Here is a 20,635-nt window from a genome sequence, read left to right as displayed (position 1 = left end):
AAATAACAGTACATGTGAACATTGATCCATTGTGATCCATCACAATGAAAAAAACAACAATTAGTTTAGCATTAGTTGAAGACAATTTCTCCATTGGCAAGAACTGCAATAAAACACAATATCATGTAGACATTAAAAATGTTTTTTGGCACTGAGTCTATTTGGAATTAATCAAAGACCTTTCATACTAATGTGTCATTCATATGAAACGTGCATTTTTGTTGGTGGAGTTGAGGAACTGCTGGTTCTAGTACGGCTGTATTAATGCTGCCTATTGTGCCTCCAGGAGCTGAATGACTTGAACAAGTGGGGCCTTAATATCTTTCATGTGGCAGAGTTCTCTAATAACAGACCCCTCAGCTGCATAATGTTTGCCATCTTCCAGGTGAGTCATAGAGAGACTTAAATTAGCAGTAGATGAAATTCTATACAGTATGTGGTATTGTTTATCTGTGACTATCTCTGCTGTAGGAAAGGGATCTACTGAAGACCTTTCGTATCCCTATGGATACTTTTGTCACCTATGTGATGACCCTGGAGGACCACTACCATGCCAATGTGGCCTATCACAACAGCCTCCACGCTGCAGATGTCACTCAGTCTACTCATGTACTGCTATCCACACCGGCTCTAGATGTAAATACATCCACTGCTTCACCAGAGTTAAATGAAATACCGCAAATATACATTTACCTTATACATTTATCATTTTATTTTTTTAAATTTTTCTCTGACAGGCTGTCTTCACTGATCTAGAGATTCTAGCTGCTTTATTTGCTGCTGCCATCCACGATGTGGACCATCCAGGGGTGTCCAACCAATTCCTTATAAACACAAGTGAGTCAAACTGAGATTGAGAGATGCACGACCCTGAGAATTACGAAAAACAGAGTGGAGGAAAAACAAAAGACACAATGACGACAAGCACAAACTAAAAGGAGCTTTGGATGAAAAATCAGAAAGGTTTTGAAAAAGTCTCTGATTTTAAAAATAACATTAGGCTGGTAGCTAAGATACAGTATTTACAAAAGAGATCAGGCCACATTTTCTCAGATGGCTATTGAGTAAAACCTGCCATTTCATTTTACTTTACCCAGCATTGATTATATTTTCACTTTAATAAACAGAGTAGTTGTGCATTTTGAAAAGGCGCTAATAAAACACTGGCAGAGCATTGTGATGCTAATGGGATGATGCAACTCCTGCATGTGTTTTTGACTCTCTTGTGGTGCGCTGTGTGTTGTTGTGCTTCGCTCAGACTCAGAACTAGCCCTGATGTACAATGATGAGTCTGTGCTGGAGAACCATCACCTAGCCGTGGGCTTCAAGCTGCTTCATGAGGACAACTGTGACATCTTCCAGAACCTCAGCAAGAGGCAGAGACAGAGCCTGAGAAAACTTGTTATCGATATGGTAAATTCTGTTGACATGAACATAACTATTTTTCTTAAATCTCTACATCTTCACCTTTAATTATTCCTCATATTTCACTACCTTTGTCTTTTACTAATGGGTTTGTGTCACTGTTCATTCTAGGTTTTGGCAACAGATATGTCTAAACACATGAGCTTGCTAGCAGACCTTAAGACAATGGTAGAGACCAAGAAAGTGACGAGTTCTGGAGTACTGCTGCTCGACCATTACACTGATCGGATACAGGTGAGGAGAAAACTTGCTTTTAATTTCCACGCAACTTTGTTTAAGTCATTGCTTTCATGTAGCTGTGCCACACGTCTTCCCTTTCGCTTTTTACTGTATTTTCTCACTCTATATCAGCTGTCACACAAAAAAATGTCCTGAAAACAATGTCTAAAAATTGGATAAAGTGTTTTAACAAGCAAAAAGGGGTTTGGCGTTTAGAGGAACAGAAAAGGCAGTTAGTGGACATTGCTTTGGCTTGGCTGAAAGCAGAGGTTACAAGGCCAGGAGGCTGCAGAGAAACACTGACGATAAAGACTGATTTATACCATGGGAGGTCTGACCTTGTAATAAATCACATGTTCCTCTCATAAGTGTCATGCTGTAGCTGTTACACCGTGTACATGGACACTAGAATGACGGTGTTGTTGTCTGTTTCTTTTTTGTGTGTTTTCTCCATGGACCAGCTTTCAGACTGAGTACAGTATTTGCATCAAGTGTTTGATGCAAGAAGCATGCTTTGCTTTGTTGTTACACTCTAACTAAAGAGATGGGATGTCGGGGAAGATATTTTTAACGAATGGTTAATAATCAAAATTTAGTTTGATAGACCATAAATCTCAATCAGATAATCTTTTTTTTTATTTTTTGCGTTGACCCAAATGTCATAGTTTTGAATTACAGGTAAAATTCAGTATCACAGAAAAAAATGACAATATGAGCTTTTATGGAAAACCATGTAAGTGGACCAAGGACCAAGAAGTTGGTTTCTGTTGTTGTTTGTGAACAATGTTGGTCCTGTGTGTGTTTGACTCCTTATTGATTTGGGAGTAAAAGAGCCTTCTATGACAATTCTCTGATTCTGTATAGTTTCTGGCGTTAGTGGATGAAGATTCTGTAACCAATTTCAAGAAAAACCTGCACCTGATGTAAAAAAGCAGCAAAAGACTGCACACGTAGCACTAAAAGGGGTATAATTGTGATAATGTAGAGAGACAGACTGTCCCCCATTAAGTCCAGCAGGGACAACCATCTTGAAGTCAAGCTATATTTACGGTATGATCAGCTGCTGTCAGATTGTGTGTGTCGGTACAGGAGAGGAGTCGGAGCTCTCATCGTCATGTGAAGAATAAATGTGCTGCATGCATCTGTTTATCATTCGCATTCTTTTTTATTTTAAATTTCACAATGGATTATAAATGGCTAGAGAAGTCAATGATCACACCAACGTTAATGTGTTTAAATCAAGTATGACATCATTTCCAAGTTCAAATTTTATCGGAAATGAAAAGGGAGGTGTTGAGGGTGAAAAAGAGGAAGGAATGTTGTTGTTGTTGAAAGTTTTAGTAGCAAAGAACTGGATTTTGAAGCACCCATTCAATCACCTACTTGCTCACCATTTGAAACAGTAAGAAACAGGAGGAGCTTGAAGGCAGGTGATCTTCTCACAACACCATAATATACAGTATATATAGCATGGTGTGTGAAGTGTGACTGTGTCTCTGTACAGGTATTGAGGAACATGGTGCACTGTGCTGACCTGAGCAATCCTACCAAACCCCTGGCTGTGTATCGACAATGGACAGAGAGAATCATGGAGGAGTTCTTCAGGCAGGGAGACAAGGAGCGAGAGCGAGGGATGGAGATCAGTCCCATGTGTGATAAACACACAGCATCTGTGGAGAAGAGTCAGGTAAACAATCAGCACTTAAATGTACTGTATACATGTGTAGATAAGATTTCTATTTCTACAGTGCGTGGATTGATCGGTCATATCTTTTTGTCTGATACAGGTGGGTTTTATTGACTACATTGTTCACCCACTATGGGAGACCTGGGGGGACCTCGTTCATCCTGATGCCCAGGACATCCTGGATACTCTGGAGGACAACAGGGACTGGTATCAGAGCACTATCCCACAAAGCCCCTCCCCACCTCCTGTGGGCCAGGATAAGGATCTAAAGGTTTGCATTGACAAGTTTCAGTTCGAGCTCACCCTTGAAGACAGCTCTCAGACAGAACAAGAAGATGTGGGTGATATGCCTGCGCTTAATCACATGACACAGGACTTCAATCACGGGGTGGGGGAGGGTAAAAAAGAGGAAGACATAATGGCAGGGGAGCAACATAAGGATATAATAGAAGAAGAAGACGAGGTGGCGATGGAAGAGGAGATGGAGGAGGAGCTGAAAGTGCAGCTGGAGGTGAGATCGGTAAAGGAAAGACTTTCTGACACAAGTCCTGTAGAGGAAGAGGAAGATTCTTCTTCACAAGCTGAAGATACATGAGTTCTGCTCCTGTATCTCTCTCCACTCTTGCACACATTATGTTCTTCATTCTTTCAATGGCCAAACCAAGAACAAATAAGACTGCAATGACAATACAGACCTTTAAATATATTTTTCAAAAAAAGGGAATAAAGAGAAGGTAGTTACACAGCAACTGTAGATTTGAAGCGGTGATAAGTTCTCTGGCTGATTTCACAATGAACTTTAGTCTAAGAGGAATTTAGGAGTGTATTAAGGATGGGCAACAGGAAACAGCGTAGCACTCTGGGACAGATATGCACACACATAAGCACACGTATGCTGACACACATGTAGAACACACCAATGCAATATAATACATGTAAACACATTTAAATGGAGCTCAAATTTACCTGCTGTTTTCTAGCAAATGCACATACACACACATACACACACAGACACACAGACACACACATACACACACAGACACACACACACACACACACACACACACAAATGCACGCACACACTTACACTCACACACACACAGCTGTATGTTTGTTTGTATGTGTGCATTGAATTGAGGGTCACTGATCAGTAATGAATCTCTTTGGAAAAAGCCATCTCTTACTGGAGTATCAACTAGTGTTCAGTCAGTATTAGTAATCCATGTTTGTTAGAACCTCAACAGAAACTGTTCTCCTCAGAAAAGCTACACATCCCAGTGACTATTTTTCCATTTCTGTCGGAAAGAAAATAAGATATCCAGAGTTGGGAGAGGAGAGAGGCAGAAATTGAAGAAGAAAAAAAAAGATGCTGCGATGAAGGGGCCGTCGGTCCCGTTCCCCTTTTCCCTTTACGAGGAGAGTGCTACTGATTCAAGATGGCTCTGTGCCTTTCTGAAACACCAGCTTCTTCAATGGAGCTGTCGTGAAGCAATGCATTGTGGGAGAGGAGTGTGTGACTTAATTATCTTTTTTTTAATTGTCTCTTGTTAAAGATCTCTCTTTACTCTTCATGGTATTGTGGTGTGTATCTCACACGTACAGTTTCTGTGGTGACATGTTTTAAGCTGTAAGTCTTCCTTTGTTGCTCTTCTGGTAATATAAGAACTTTAGATGCACAGGAATCACTACCACCACCAAAACCACAAGTGGGCTCCAGCTTATGTTCTTTCTTATTAGAATTATTTTTTAAAACTTTCTGAGAATAAGCCATGTGATGCTTTGAAGCATAAGTTTTGCCTATTTTCTATTTAAAGTTGCTAAATATGTTGAAAGGGATACAGAATCATTTCGTCAGGACTTCAAATTTTCTCTGGTCATTTCAAACTCTCTTGCACTGTGTCTCATGTCTCCTCATTCACGACGATTCTCACCAAAGTAAAGGATGAGAAATTTAAGCGGGCAAAGTGATGTAAAGGCATATAGGTTGATTTAAAAAAATCAGGTAGGCAGAATGTCAGGGGAAAGAAGGTGGTCTGGCAATTCCTAATCATCCTTGTTATGTTTGATGCTTTTTTGCCTTAATGTCAGATGCACCAGTATGTAGATTTCTGAGATATAAAATAGATATCCTCGTACAGTATATTTATATCACGTCTGTATGCTTATTTCTGTGAGTATCAGTGTGTCTATACACAATGTATTCAGCATTGCATTTGGAGAGAAAAGGGAAATATTGCTGCCAATTTGTCGTTATGTTGTTGCCGCACTCGGCCCAACTCAAAGAATGTGTTGTCTTTTAATCTGGATGGTGAGATGACAATGTCATAGGTTTTTTTCAGGCATGCAAAAGGAAATAAGGACAATTTTGCAGCATATGAGAGTAAAGTCTTTGTTTAGTTTTGACCTGATATCGACTAGATGACATGTTAGAGTTGACCCATGCAAGTGTTTGCAGCTTATCATCATTCGTAGGCGAAGTACAGAAAGACATGGCATAATATTAAATATATTGTCATCCATGTCATTGTTTCCTCACTTACATTACCACATCCTGTTTGAATGGCGTTCAGGATTGGAGCAGCAAAGCTTAAATAGGTCAGTTTGTTTAGGTGTTTGTTTTTCACAGGGTAAATAAAAAAAGAACACAGTTGTGGTTCTTTCGCAGGTAAGAGTGTGTTTCTGCAGGCCAGTAACCCAACTTATCTGAAGACACCACAGCTCAGTGCAACAGATGCCTGTGTGTTAAACCTGCTCTGTCTCAGGATGGAGCAGAGCTGCGAGGCCACCGCACAGGCTAACATCTCGTGGAATGGGAATCCAATATTACTATCGCAGTTACTTAATAAACGATTCCCATATGCATCGGCCTTTTTCTTTTGAGATGTTGCTTTGTTTTTGTGGCTTCTCGTTTTGTCATAAGCTATAAAAACATTACTATTTAATTGCCATACAAACACAATACTGTAGCAATTGTTTCTTATCAAGAAAATTATTCAATTAATTGATTGCTGCCATTCTTTTTAAATGATGAAAAGAAAACCGTGGGAAGTGTTTTCTTTGAACAGTTTGTGTACAGTTTATTTTTATATCATTGTGGTGGAAGGTCTGGAAAATGAATTGTGTGTGGAGGATATAGCTATAAGCATTATCACTCTTGTATATAATGTAATATTGGATTGTAAATTAGAAATTTATCAGAGTCATAATGATCGGCAATTAAAACCACTTGAGGTTAAGTGAACCACTGAAGCACTGCAGACGACATATCCAGCTTTTATTTTCCTCTGATTGTGTTTGTTGCTCACTAAACATCTTGTCACATTTTTTTTAATTGTCCACTTTTATTGTTAAAACAAACATATTTCTACCAGCACTTTATTCCATCAGGGTATGAAGCAGACAGTGTGTTTCAGGTAGTGTTAAGTCTGTGCTGGTGGTTTGGTCATTTATTATATTCCATTGGGCCAAATCACAAACCATCATTGTGTAGTAATCAATGTTAACTCCTCTGGAGGCATAACAAACAAACCAGTCATTCTCTATTGATAGTCCATGTGAGATTGAATTTACTTGACTGATTAAGTCAAATGTAAAATGATATAGTCACATAGGATGTGACATGTTCAAGTGAAAAATGTCAAAAATATTTAACTTGGCCATCTCTAGTTCTGTCACCACCTCTGTTTCTTAGTAAATATTAATCATTACCCTGATAGCCTAAATGTCTGTCCAATGGTGGCCTAACTGGCTGGTTCCCATCGGGTTGCTGTCAGGTTACTATGTCACAAACTGATTCCCTCTTTGAATAATTCTCTGGGCTTTAATTGGTGTCTTTGTCACAAGTAAGAAAGATTATTCGAGGGAAAAACAACATGAAATGATTGTAATATTTGTAAATGACCTTGCTGTAATGTGTAAAATGTGTCCCAAGTTATTTTTTATTATATTATTTTTATGAAAGTTTTTCCTCTTGACAGAGCTGAGGTGTCATTTTGTGAATAAATGCATTTAATAAGCAAACATCTATATATAAACAATATTATAGTATATCAGTATATTTTTCTTTTATTTCACTGTTCGGTACTGTAAAGTGTGTTAAAAATACAAATAAATTAAGATTTTTGTATTAAATGCAATATCAGCTTCTTGGTTGCTATTATTATTATTATTATTATTATTATTATTATTATTATTATTGAATGTTTGCAAGTAATTTACTTGTTAATGTGTAATGTAATACTAAGGATTTGCTGGTCATAGGCAAAGTAGGATCACCATATTTATCGAGGCTGGTTATCTGGCGTCCAACACTCAACACGATACAGTATATTCCCTACGTATCTTGAAATCAGATTAATTTCGTAAGCAAACAGACTTGTGCTTATATCTCTAAAGACATCATTTGATGAGTGCAGGTAACTTGAAAGGTTCATCTGATATGCAACACTGTTTAGTATTTCAATTAATTTAAAGAACACTGAGGACTGTTCCATGAAAAAAACAAGGATAGGGTGAGGATCTTCTTTACACCAGTCCAAAGTTCAGACACCTTTACGATAGTACTACACAGTATTGAAAGTATTATAAAGGATTTTTTAAAAATAATTTTAATTTTAAAGTACCAGTAAAAAAGGAAAATGCATTCTTGACTTGGGAACAAGACTCCACACACACTAGAATTTGCTCTAGGGAACAGTTTCTGTATAACAGAGGTGCACCAGCAGATGAAGTACTTGTATTCCATCCCATCATCCAGCTTGAAATTACTCGGCAAGTGGCAAGGCCCTTTTGTGTGTGTGTGTGTGTGTGTGTGTGTGTGTGTGTGTGTGTGTGTGTGTGTGTGTGTGTGTGTGTGTGTGTGTGTGTGTGTGTGTGTGTGTGTGTGTGTGTGTGTGTGTGGAGAGTGAAGGGCATCAATTATGAGGTTACCTGCTCTGAAACAATATGTAACCTCAATCTCATAAAATCGAGAATACAGGCGGAATCTGTTTTTCTGGTGTCTGTGATAATGGAGAGATCAGTTGGTGCCTCCAATGCCAAATTACACCAATCAAACCCTGCAACTTTGTGATGACTGTCTCACAGCAGCTCAGAAAACAGATGTAGTGTCATGTTTGGTGCTAATCGCATACCACAGGTCGGAAATCTCCTGAACATATTGGTTTGTACTTGTTTATTTCATAATGCTGGATTCAACCAGTTGGACGGGCATCTGTCTCCAGAGTGTAAGGGAAAAATGTACTATATTTGTGTTGTTGAAGACATGCAGAACATGGGAAGCATCTGATTCATGAATACTGTACTTGCACCAACAGACCAGCATCTCAGTCTCAAGGGGAATCCCATGTCTACAGGTATGACAGAGATATGTGGTGCTGGTCTACAGTGGATTAAGACTTAAATCACCACTGTTGTTCAGCATTAATGTCTTTGTCTGGAAAACTTCAAAATTATTATGCTTCACATATTATAAAAATAATATGTGGAACATAAGTAATTTTCAGATGCTATAACATTACAGTATTGTTATTACTAACATAAAAAAATATTTTGGTATTAAAATCTGTAAACATTTGTTTTGGTTATAAAATATGTATATTTAAATAAAACATATCTGGCGTTTGTAACAAACCAAATACGATAAATTAAAATGTACAAGATTCTGGTGATCTTAATTGTGATAGACCTCCTTTTTGCACCAGGAGCGGCAATGCAGGTGGCTGCACCGACACTCGGGTCAACTGGACATCAGCAGTTATTATACATTTAATGTATGTGTACATGTGAAACTGCACTTGCTTTCTAAAAAATCACAGCTAGAAGTAAGTATTGAATGGGTGACATGTGGCTCTCAGCATTGCTCATTGCTTATGATTCGTTGCTTAAATAATTAGTTATACATGTGTTACAGTGATAGTTTGGTTAACTCAGTGAGAAGCGAGAATAGGGACGTGCACAGAAATGAGGCCAGGGAGAGAGATCTAGTTATTGCAGGTACTGTAATGATTGCTCTGTACCTTTAATGCATCATGCGTGTCCTGGATGGGGTCTGCCTTCAATCTGCTCTAGATTGGACACATCTGAGTCAAAGCTGAAAAGCTTACATAGTTAGCAGGTGAACTGCAAAATTTGGAAAACATGTAGTCAAATTTGAGTTAGTTGTTAATGTCTAAGTAAGGACTAATGACATAGGTCATCACCATGTTGTCACTGATCACCCTGCACACATTGCTGCAGAGTTTAACTGCTAAAGCATGCTACAAGTAAACAGTAAACAACAATGTAATGTCAACATTGCTTGCAGCACAAGTAAATGAGTAATACTGGGTCTATAATTTGTTTTTCTTACAGAATCCCGAGGGTCCATCAATACATTTGAGAAGTGTTTGTTCTCAGATCATATATTGTACGCTTTGAATAAGAATAAACATAAGGTTATGACTATTTTGATCCATTTAGATATTAGTTTGGTTTTTAAGTATATTGTTTTAACAAAACAAAAAAACAACAACAAATCTTCCAATAATAGCAGTAATTGTCATCCCGTTTAACCCTTTGTGTCTCTGGCATGAGATGGCTGCATTTTGAAGTTTACCCAGAATCCCACACTTCAGACAGGATGTCACGGTTCTCCGCCAATCACAAGAGCTCAATAAAACGTCATCCAATCAGAATAAAACAAGGCTGAGGAGGTCGGTGACGTACGCACGCTCTACTTCTGTACGGAAGTAGTCTGTCTATTGACCCAAGTGCACCACCGCCGGTAATTATTAGATATTAAGTTGTTCTAAGAAGAAATTAAAAAACACCTTGTTCCTTCATGATCTTAATTGAAATGTTTTATAATGAGCGACGCCCTTAAAACTGAACAATTGTTAATTTACATGATATTTTACGATTTTCTTGTAGCTACAGCTTTAGCTAATCACGCTAAGCGATAGCTCGATTTTTTAACTAAAGAGTGGTTGTATTAAACCCAAATATCGCACAAGGTTTATGTAACATTATGTTAACGGTTTTGTACTTTATACCGTCATCCACATCGTCGCAACAACATATATATGGATTTGTTCAAGTGTGCTCCGTTTATTAATTTTGTACGTGATTTATGTAGACTGGATGTGCACCATCAGGATGTCCTGTCAAAACCTCCTCCTGCTTTTGACTGTGTCAGTGTCTGCGGTCGAAGTACAACGACCTCGGGGTGTCCCTTTATCAAGTAAGTATAAACATTATAGCTAAAACTAATAAGATCCTGCTGTCACAGTAATAATTCGTTTCTTCTTTACATCCTTAAAAGAACGGCAGTTTTATGAAGAGGGCAAACCTTTTACTTGCTTGGATGGCTCACGCACTATCCACTTTGACAGAGTGAATGATGACTACTGTGACTGCAATGATGGCTCTGATGAGCCAGGTACGTTGTCTCCTGCATAACAGACACCTGTAATACTACACAGTGCACTGGTGTAGTTATATATCAATGTGTACATGTTAGAACTACATTAAGCAGCTATTCTGTATGTTAAATGTTATATTTATTTGCAGGTACTGCTGCTTGTCCCAATGGCAGTTTTCACTGCACTAATGCAGGTTTCCGACCATCCTTCATCCCTTCTTCCCGCATCAATGATGGAATATGTGGTATGAATTGTAAACTTTGCGGATTTTGTAGTAGAGTCGCACTGGATGGGCAAGACTTTTGAAATCAATGCATTTCCCATACAGACTGCTGTGACACAACGGATGAGTACAACAGTGGTGCTGCTTGTCAGAATACCTGCAGGTATACACTTTACGCCAGAAGACTAAAATTAGTTTTGCACAGTGAATGTAAAATTTTATGTTATTGTGCAGTACCTCTTCACTTTGTTATTCTCAGGGAGATGGGACGCAAAGAGAGGGAGAGCCTGCAGAAGATGGCAGAGATTGCTAAGGAGGGCTTTATGCTTAAGCAGCAACTTATCCACGAGGCCAAGAAGGGCTTGGAAGAGAAGAAGGTACGATGCGAATGAGAAATTAATCTTTGATGTTTGGTAAATAATCAAGATCCAGAGTACTGAATCAAGGATTGCTCTGTCAAATATTTTTTAGCTTTTATATACATTTACCACATTTCATACCAGTGTGCATGGATTATTAATAAAAATAAATCCAGGGTTCAGTCCTTAATGCCAAAATTGCTGTTTTTTCCTGTTGCTTTTGTGATATATGATCCTTAGGAGCTTATGTAAAAGAATTGCTTCGTAAATTGATAAGATTCCAACATTGTGGAACTATGTTATTGTAAAATCAATTATTTTGATTCATCACAACAGGCCAAACTTGCAGAAGTTCAATCGGGTAAGAAGGATCTTGAGGAGAAGGTGGAGGCCCTCAGAACTGTAAAGGAAACTGCAGAACAGCCAGAGAGAGAAGCCAAAGAGCGCCATCTGAAGGCCTGGGAGGGTAAATTATAGTGTATCCTCATCTGCTGTTGTAGAGTGGCACTATGTACATCCAACATTATAATGTAAATTTATTGATTGATACTTTAAGTTTTTGTGCTACAATAGAAAGTTGTGTCACTGCTGCATACAGCAGTAGTGCTCAAAAAGCATCTCTAAAGCAGGCAAAAAAATAAATTCAAAGGAAACAGTCACGGATAAATCAATATGAACGTGATGTTTAATATTTGTTTCAGAGGAAAAAGCTGTCATTCGCATGAAAAAGGACAAGGCTAGAATGGCTGAGGTGTTTCTTGAACTGGATGATGATGCAGATGGTTTGTGAGTATCAGAACATACCAGAATTGTTTGTGCCCTTAATGACAGGTTTTGCAATGTTTTGAACCGTTGTAGACGCAGGAAGTGCTAACAGTACATGCAGAATAGAGACTTAAGTCTTAATGGATGCTTTGCATATTGGTACTTCTTTTTTAGATTTAAATTGTTTACATCTTTTTCGTTTTTGAAGTCAACCCCATTGACTGATGCTAAGTACATCATCATTCAGTGTTTCAGTGGCTGAGCTTCTGTCCCATTCTGAGCTTGACCAAGATTCAGATAGTTCATTCACGGAAGAAGAGGCTCAGGTAAGTCCTTTCTTTCAGTTTTAGTCCTACTGTATAAAATATTTCTGTTAAAGTAATTACTTCATTACTTACTTCTGCTTCACAGAAAAACAGCAAAATCTGTTTTTAAATATAAAAACAGCCAAAAAAACCCAGCTTGTCCAGCGTATGCAAGGTCTCAGTAAACCAAAAGAGCTCAGTGGAAGTTCATCCACAGGCTCAAATATGTACTGTAAATGATCAACTTCAGTAGAACCTTCTTTGTTGTGTGATGCAAGTTTCTGGCTGGCAGATAAATATCTGAGATTTGCAGCACCTGCACCTACTTTTGTTACAATCTTTTGAAATAAATTTGAAATCTGTAGAAGATAAGATGACATGGAAAAGGATAACAAACGATGGCAACCTCTAACAGGTCAAGGAGAAAGAGAAAGAAGAAGGGTTTCTATAAATTTTGTTATGTTTAATGTGCGGTGGGGATCCTTTCAACGTAGGTGTGGTTAGCTAATTAGTGAATATTCTTTTTTTTTTGCTTCAGGGAGCTGAATAAACTAAAACATTAGTTGTCTTTTCTTATTGTAGGCACTTCTTGGAGGAGTGGATAAGGTTGACACAGATGTATTTGAATCTGTTTGGAATACAATCAAAGAAAAATACATATCGGAGGTGAGAGCCTGAATGTTCTTACTGAGACTTCACATGTTGAAGCCTCTGCTCCTCTAAATGTGCAACTCTTTTGGTTATAGACAAACAATGACGCTCAAGATCCAGTGGAGACCCCACAGGAAGAGACGCGGGAACCAGTCTCTGACAATGAGTCTGAGCAGTATCCAGAAGATGACCTCATGGAGGAAGAAGATGAGGAGGAGGATGAAGATGATGAAGGTGATGATCCAGATGATGAAGACTATAAGGTGAGTTCATTGAGTATCTCCACCCATCAAATGCTAGACATCTGTTTTTTACTTTATCGAGTCACTCTATTCTTTGCTTGACAAGCAGAGCCGTCCTACCACACGGACTCAGGAAAAGAAGGATGACGGCGATGAAGAGCCTATGCCGCCCTATGACCAACAAACGCAGAGCCTAATTGATGGTAAGTGTATGCAAACTAAATAACTCAAGCTTGACTTCAGCTAAGAGTGAGTCACATACCAAAAGTGATTAAAAGAAGCACTGATATGATTGCACATCCATTACTTCAAATGTAATTGCCTGACTCATTCTGGTTGCACAAACTAATAGTTTATCATTGGTACAAAGCTATTTAGTGAACAGCTGCTCCTTTTGTATGACGGAAGATGATTGATTCTCTTTGATAAGCATTAGCAGGAAGGCATAATCTTTATGTGGGCATGTAAGTACGTGTAATCACATGTGTGTTGGGCTGAATTTAATTTGGTTTTCATTCCCAGCTGCTCAGAAAGCCAGGAATGACTTTGACGAATCTGAGAGAGCTCTTCGTGAAGTGGATGATCAGATCAGGTAAGCACTTGAATATTAAAAGCTTTTTTTTTCGTCTTTAATGGCTACAACAGATAATTTCGTTCCACATTCTTTGTGTCATTTCTTTAAGACAAAAATTACATTTTGGATTTGAATTTTGTCTGCAGCAACCTTGAGAAAGAAATCTCCTTTGATTTTGGACCCAGTGCTGAGTTCTCCTACTTCTACAGCCAGTGTTACGAATTGTCTACCAACGAGTGAGCACACGTTCTGAAGTTGAAAAAAAATGTGTTGTGTATTTAAATATTATAATAAGTTCCTGTCTCTGTTTGAATATCATTCACATTTTTCATCCAGGTATATCTACAGGCTATGTCCATTTAACCGAGTATCCCAAAAACCCAAGTATGGTGGATCAGAAACTAACCTGGGGTAAGACTATCTATGGTGTGTTTTTTATTTATTTGTGTTAATTATTCTTTGACATATTGTTTCCATGTTTTTTCTACTATAGAACATGGGGTAAATGGGCGGGGCCTGACAATGACATTTACTCTTTGATGAAGTATGAACATGGGACTGGGTGCTGGCAGGGCCCTAACAGATCCACCACTGTGAGTCTCAGTTCTGTCTTGCTCTCAGTCAAGCTTCACTTCATTTTGTATTCCATTAATATGTTGTGTTGACAAACAGCATAAATGTGTACATTTGTCTTTCAGGTTAAGTTAACATGTGGAAAGGAGACCGTTGTGACGTCTACCTCAGAGCCCAGTCGTTGTGAGTACCTGATGGAGTTCACTACTCCAGCTGTCTGCCAGGAGCCCCCAAGCCCGGATTCAGGCTTGCACGGTCATGAAGAGCTCTAGGTGCGCTTGATTTGTGAGTATTACGTCCACCCGTTACTGTAGACTTCATAATGTATTCAGAAGCTTGTGACAGTTCAGCCTTTACACTTTCAACCACATTTCCAAAAAAAGTTTACACTGTGTGAAATATAAAAAAACCCGTATGAGTAGCAGTAATGATGATTTGCAAACCTTTGTGGAATGGGAAAAGACCAATAGATGAAATAGTTGAAATATATGGTTGTTTTGGTCAATTTATGTCAACGTGGCATACATATGACCCAAATGTGAGTACTTACCCTTAGTGATGTCAAGATTTCCCAGAAATGAAACCTACAGGGATTTATTGCAACTCAGTTAATGACTCAGAAGTCATGACTAACAGGCTGATGAAATCACTCTGTAATTGCCCATTCCTGCAGGTTTCTCTTAAGGGACCAGTCACCGCCCCGCCAGAAGCAGCACCACCTTTTGGTCGGCTAACAATCAAGATGAAAAGTGGAAATTTCAATGATGATCTTGACGATACCTAATTTTTATCAACCTCATTTATGTTATGTGATTAATCCTTTTGAAATGTAGTCATTCCATTGGTTTCAAATAAAGTAAGTTTTATCATATTCCAAACTTGTGTTGCTTGTAATTTCAATATAGCACCATATAGTCTACTACTTTACTACATGTGAGCTTTCACACGATACTGTTGGAAGGAGTCGTCCCTGTCATGTGTATGAATACTACTTATGGAAACATGTTGGTATCTGAAGAATTTCTGCCCTTAGTAAATTGTCAAAAAACAAGCCTTGGTGAGTGTGAATACATGATTGTGAAAAGAGTATTGTTGTAGAAGTAGTTGCTTTGACAGTCAATAAAAGAATGAATCATTCAATATTTGTAACTTTTATTTTTTTCTGGCATGTAAAGTACAAATAATTAAACAATTCCATGAAAAAAGTCTTCGAGCGTCTTCAGCTGAAATCCCAGTAGTAAATATCCTAGACTAAACTGAAAGGTTTATTTTTTTTTCTTTGTTAAATTTTGACATTGTTCATTTGGTCGTATTTGGAAGTATGAGATTTTATATTTTTCGCACTGACATCAGTGTCAGCAGAGCTGTTTTGATCATTTTCAACTTTTGTTCTACCATTCCAGGAAAATGTAAGAAAAACATCACTAAGTTACTGCGTCCCCTCTTCTAAATTAACAGACACAAAATACAGCTGGTTGAGAAACAGAAGGACCACTCACCCCTTTCCCATCCCCGAGACACCCAATAAAACCTTCCTGCAGATTCTTTGAGCTCTGCTAAATTTTGCTGAACCTCTTGTCTGCATTTCCAAAATGCATCTTTGCACCAGAGAACATTTCAATAGAACAAACAGATGATCTTAATATCGGGATGCTTTTACAAGAACATAACCCTTAATGTCTTTTTATTGGAAGGTAACCTGTCATCATTAACAGGAAAGCATCTTGTGAGCATGCAAGATCTAGGACTTCCTCCCAAAGCCAAAGCCTCCCACACTGGGCTGTCCCATTGTCTCAGGGGTCCACCGAGTGGTTGAAAAAACAAGACTGTGATTAGATTAAATAATTAAAAGATTTTCATTTAACAAGACAAACAGAACACAGGCAGTAAAGGCATAACATCTAGCACACAGCATGTATGTTTATACACTTCAATTAGTTAAATATAGCAGTGCATTCTTTGACTATGGAGAACTTTTCCAAATCGTACTAAAGCTGTTTTTCTATTTGTCCCCCTTTTATGTAACGAAAAAGGTGTAACCACAATTTTGGCAAACTTAAAATCTTTTAAACTTGCAAATATAATGAAATAAACCATAAATATACACAAAACATACTTTATACGAGGCAATAATAATAATTATAATAAATAGTTTTAAGTTAACAATAAGTTAAAACTACAAGCTTAAAGTCGCCCAAATAATACAAGTTTGTTGGCGCTATTTTGAATTTTTTCTGTTTAAATTATTTTATGTTGCAACAAAAGCTACCACAGACTTTTACAAACACAATTGAACACAGTTTGATTGAAATAAAAGAATCTAACTAAGTCTAAAATCTGCATACACTGTAAAACCTGCAACTAATTAAATAATGGAAGAAAAATAAACTGTACCCAATCAATGCAGCCAAACATAATCTTTGACCCATGTGTGTTCTCTATGGCAACATCAACAACACAAATACGCTCAATTAACAAGTGAGTCTTGATATGCAAATGAAATAAATAAATTACAGGAAAGAAAATGATATTTGAAATTGACATGGGCTAAAACTGATGATATATTAGACAGTATTCCTTTCAAGGTCATTGAGAATTGTTCTATGAAGCCTAATATGCAGTTTGAGTTTGCATGGTCAGAGCACAAATTAGGGGCTGAGTAAGTGATTATGGAAATTTAGCGATCAGAGCTCTCAAATATTTCCTTGATATTCTTAATGAGTCTGTTGTTGTTTTTTTTTAATGTTTTTGTCTGAACTTTTGCTCCTTTCACTATTCCGCATACCTTTTCAGTGTGACGTTTAATTTCTTTTTTAAAAAATATATATTATTTGTTCTCAGTCAATATAAAAACAAAGCACATTGCACTCACTGTTCCATAGGAAAGTTTTTTTGTCTTTTCAAATGATTATTGATGTTGCTCAAGCATTGTAGTACTGTTTCCTGTCATGGTCCTTGCCTCTCTATTGTAGGTGTAGGTCTTTGTGTATGAAAGGTCATTTTGGGCTGTTGGTTTGTGAGTTCTACATCGGGACATGGCCGGGTGATCAACTCCAGCTGCAGTTCTACAAGGCCTGTTATCTCCGCTGTTCCTAAAGTCTATCACTGGTCTCAGCCAGTGCTCAGTCCCGCGGCGCTATCTTTTGCAAATCACCCAACCTAACCTATCTGGACTGGTCTTTCATATGGTTGGTTTGGGATATAAAAGCAACAATCATTCAGTATCAGTATTTCAGGAGGTGAAAATATGAATCAGATTAAAAGATGCCAGAGTAAGTGATACAACGTTATTAGGTTTAAACTATTACATTGGTCACAAGACAAAGCATATGATATAAATGTTGGGGGGAAATGCATAAGGTGGAAGCTTACAGTTTTACCCTAGTCAAGAGTTGGATCAATCCTTCATATGTACTTTTGATATGCCTTTTGTTATTGTTTGGTGTCTGCATGAAATGTATAAATTGATCATTTTTAGCATTTGGTTAGTGGCTTTTATGTTCTACAAATGCAAACCGATATGCACAACTTAGATATAAGGTAACAATAACTGAAATTGTAGAGGGTCCCTCAATAAATAACATAGATTTGTACAGCAATTTCTCAGGGAATCATATAGTTAGTCTCATTTTGTCCTTCTTGGTACTGACTTATAAAGCAGTTCTTTGGCAAAAAAATCAAATCTATCTAATCATGAAGAATCATGCTTGGCGCTCATTCTTTATCTGTGTTGCTTTAGAATCTGCGTGCCTCTTCATTTTCAAGCAACTCTTCACTTTTTTTAACCGGACAATGAGGCGGTCTGACTGCAGCTATGTCTGGGATTCTCAAGTCCAAGAACTTCACTTCACTGCACCAATATTGAAGCAACACTATACACAACGTCAGGACAAGAGATGCAAGTGTATCTAAGCACTCAAACGTATAAATGTGTCTGTCAGGTTAACACCCAACTGTTTAATTTAGGGTTTTTTTTGTTTTTTTTACATCAATTATTTTTGTTTCAGTAGTTTTGACGCGGTTGAAAGGTTGAGTTTGTATGAGATACAATGTTCCTTCACCCCCTCCCTAAATCCCCACCCATACACCGCATGTTTATTCCCCCTTATCTGCAAAGATCAGAAGGCTTAAAATAAAGCCATGCGATGTCCCAATTTTTCCGAGCTTAAGAATCTGTAAAAATTCAGCACAAGGTCTTGTTCCTTTGTATGTATAAAAATAGATTTATCTCTAATGTAATCCTTTCAAAGAGATCGTCCTCTTTGGCTAACACAGCGTCATTTAGAAAAGCAAAAGCAAAAATGTCTTGAATATACTTAACCTTTAATCTATTATTATGTGCAAATGTCTTGATATTGAAAGACATAAGCCCTCCCGACAGTAAATCTCAAGTCTGTTCCGTAACAGACGTTTCAACTAGACAGATTGGCCTTAACATTTCATGAGGAGTTCCATAAATAATTTTCGTGCTGTTGGGTTTTGAGTATTTTTAGGAATGCTATTCTTGTGGTCATGCCAAAGAGATCTGAAACACAAAAATAAATATCTTTCTGTTGAAAACAGAAGTGCAATTATGACATATTAGCGGGCTTAATTTTGGGCAATTTTATTTTGAAAAGACACACTTTGAAAGTTTCTGGGAAGCTTTGAAAAGAATAAAAGGGCTTATAATTGTAACCAAGAGGCATTTGGTGTGAATCTACTAATCATCCTCCTAGTGATAATTTCAATAATGCCAGATATCCTCATTCACACTGACTATATTTTAAATGGTCGGACTTTTGGAACTGCATTCCTCCTAATCTGCCCAATGTATCTTGTTCCTTTAGAGCTGGTATTTTAAATGGTGATACTCAGACCCCATTTATTCTGGGATCTTCTATCAGCGCATGAGATTGAAGAATAATACTGGTGCTCTTAAGCTTTTGCCCATCTGTTTTTTTTTCTGTCATCCATTATTCAGTCCATGTTGTTTTGGGTTTTTTTTTTTTTTTTTGTTGACTCACTTTTGCCTTTGAACAATAATCATGTTAAAACTTCCTGTTTCCATTTATCTCAATGAATTTGAGGACATAACCTGTGTTTACCACCAAAGCATGTTAGCACTGACAGCATAATCTGGTTATCCTTGTAGATTGTTTCTCTTGACCTTTAGTTATGGAGATATTACACCAAATCATGGCTGACATGGCCTGAGACAAGTAAAACTGAAAAACACCGGTATTTTCTTCCAATCTGGCTGTGTTCTGGTGAACTGCTTTTACCCTTAGGCTCTTTGTGGTCTTATTTAAAAGGGAAATTTGAATAAACACTGTCACCAAAGGAGCACTGCTACTCTGCTCTAAATTCAGTTAACTACTGACAAATTAGAAGAATGACAGGAACCTTTTGTTCTTGTAGGCTAATTATGTATATGTTTGTGATCCGTGTTGTATGTAATTATATACTAAAGGATACTAGTGTGTTGTTTGGTGTGAGGCAAAGAGAGATGGCTTTCGTGTTACTCTGTTCTGTGACCAGTATTTGTTGCACTTACTAATTCTCATTGGGTCTGAGCTATCATGCTCACGTAGGGAAGAGAAACTGCCTTTATGCTAGACGCCACCTAATGCAGGTCAGGAAACAGTAGTCAAAGTTTCTAGAAAATGCTTACATATTTGGCTATTATAACCACCTTAAATATTGAATATATAGTTATATTTTAATAGACGTATATAAGAGAACACTGTTTTTCAATTTCATTTTCTTTGATCTAAAAAAAATCGCTGATTCAAAATGCCCAAGTGTAAAAAAAGTGACTTCATCCTCTCCGGCATGAAAACGGGAGAGATGGTGGGGAAAGAGTTTGGGTAAATTGCACATATTCGCTCATTTAAATTTTTGATCATTTTCTTCATTAATCGTCATTATTTGCCTGAATTCAATCAAAGCACTCAGTACACATTCTCTGTCACATTCGTTAGACTGTCTCCTAAATAGATAGCTCTTGCCCCTACCCAACAAACCGGCTACGTACCCCTTGTAATTCAATCCAGGCAAATATAGGGAAGGACTAGCATGTTGTGTAAAGAGAAAAGAAAAACTCCACTACTGTGTTTGTTTGAAACTCTGACTTGTATATGCTTGCTTATGGATATGTTTGGTTATGCGTGTACATGTTTGTGTGTATCTGCATGTCTGCCTTTGTGGTGATATATTATAACTTTGTGTTA

The 20,635-nt window shown here is 37.6% G+C and overlaps 2 protein-coding genes across 4 annotated transcripts in view; both read left to right on the top strand.

The window, feature by feature from the left end:
- The window catches only part of pde4a (phosphodiesterase 4A, cAMP-specific), a 42,092-nt gene extending 34,625 nt beyond the window's left edge, over nucleotides 1-7,467 (top strand). For both annotated transcript variants that reach the window (XM_068335904.1, XM_068335905.1), the window contains exons 9-15: nucleotides 287-385; nucleotides 472-636; nucleotides 738-837; nucleotides 1,259-1,413; nucleotides 1,537-1,659; nucleotides 3,149-3,331; nucleotides 3,432-7,467. In XM_068335904.1, coding sequence (XP_068192005.1) covers nucleotides 287-385; nucleotides 472-636; nucleotides 738-837; nucleotides 1,259-1,413; nucleotides 1,537-1,659; nucleotides 3,149-3,331; nucleotides 3,432-3,926 — 1,320 coding nt within the window. In that variant the 3' untranslated portion in view covers nucleotides 3,927-7,467. The remainder of the gene's footprint in view (nucleotides 1-286; nucleotides 386-471; nucleotides 637-737; nucleotides 838-1,258; nucleotides 1,414-1,536; nucleotides 1,660-3,148; nucleotides 3,332-3,431) is intronic.
- A 2,535-nt stretch (nucleotides 7,468-10,002) lies between these two features.
- Nucleotides 10,003-16,552, top strand: prkcsh (PRKCSH beta subunit of glucosidase II). 2 transcript variants are annotated; one of them, XM_068335908.1, is made up of 18 exons: nucleotides 10,003-10,094; nucleotides 10,446-10,550; nucleotides 10,632-10,748; nucleotides 10,880-10,975; nucleotides 11,060-11,117; nucleotides 11,214-11,331; nucleotides 11,650-11,779; nucleotides 12,015-12,099; nucleotides 12,326-12,404; nucleotides 12,966-13,049; nucleotides 13,130-13,297; nucleotides 13,386-13,479; nucleotides 13,799-13,868; nucleotides 13,997-14,086; nucleotides 14,187-14,261; nucleotides 14,344-14,443; nucleotides 14,549-14,695; nucleotides 15,097-16,552. In XM_068335908.1, exons 2-17 carry the CDS (start codon nucleotides 10,451-10,453, stop codon nucleotides 14,693-14,695), a joined length of 1,611 nt encoding a protein of 536 aa, XP_068192009.1. In that variant the 5' UTR covers nucleotides 10,003-10,094; nucleotides 10,446-10,450; the 3' UTR covers nucleotides 15,097-16,552. The 2 variants fall into 2 exon arrangements, with proteins under 2 accessions (XP_068192009.1, XP_068192008.1); XM_068335907.1 differs by having other exon boundaries at nucleotides 14,549-14,708; nucleotides 15,097-16,547.
- Nucleotides 16,553-20,635: the final 4,083 nt, after the last annotated feature.

This window comes from Antennarius striatus, chromosome 16, assembly GCF_040054535.1.
Source record: "Antennarius striatus isolate MH-2024 chromosome 16, ASM4005453v1, whole genome shotgun sequence".
In the NCBI taxonomy this organism is placed as follows: domain Eukaryota; kingdom Metazoa; phylum Chordata; class Actinopteri; order Lophiiformes; family Antennariidae; genus Antennarius; species Antennarius striatus.
The sequence above is the reverse complement of the archived record's forward strand: the minus strand, read 5'-3'. Positions and strand labels throughout refer to the sequence as shown.

Bases quoted from the DNA above. Each gene is read 5' to 3' on its own strand.
- prkcsh (XM_068335908.1), top strand. From the start codon at position 10,451: ATGTGCACCATCAGGATGTCCTGTCAAAACCTCCTCCTGCTTTTGACT. The intron at 13,050-13,129 runs GTGAGAGCCTGA...TTTTGGTTATAG, and splicing joins AAGAAAAATACATATCGGAG to ACAAACAATGACGCTCAAGA. The intron at 13,869-13,996 runs GTAAGCACTTGA...TTTTGTCTGCAG, and splicing joins GAAGTGGATGATCAGATCAG to CAACCTTGAGAAAGAAATCT.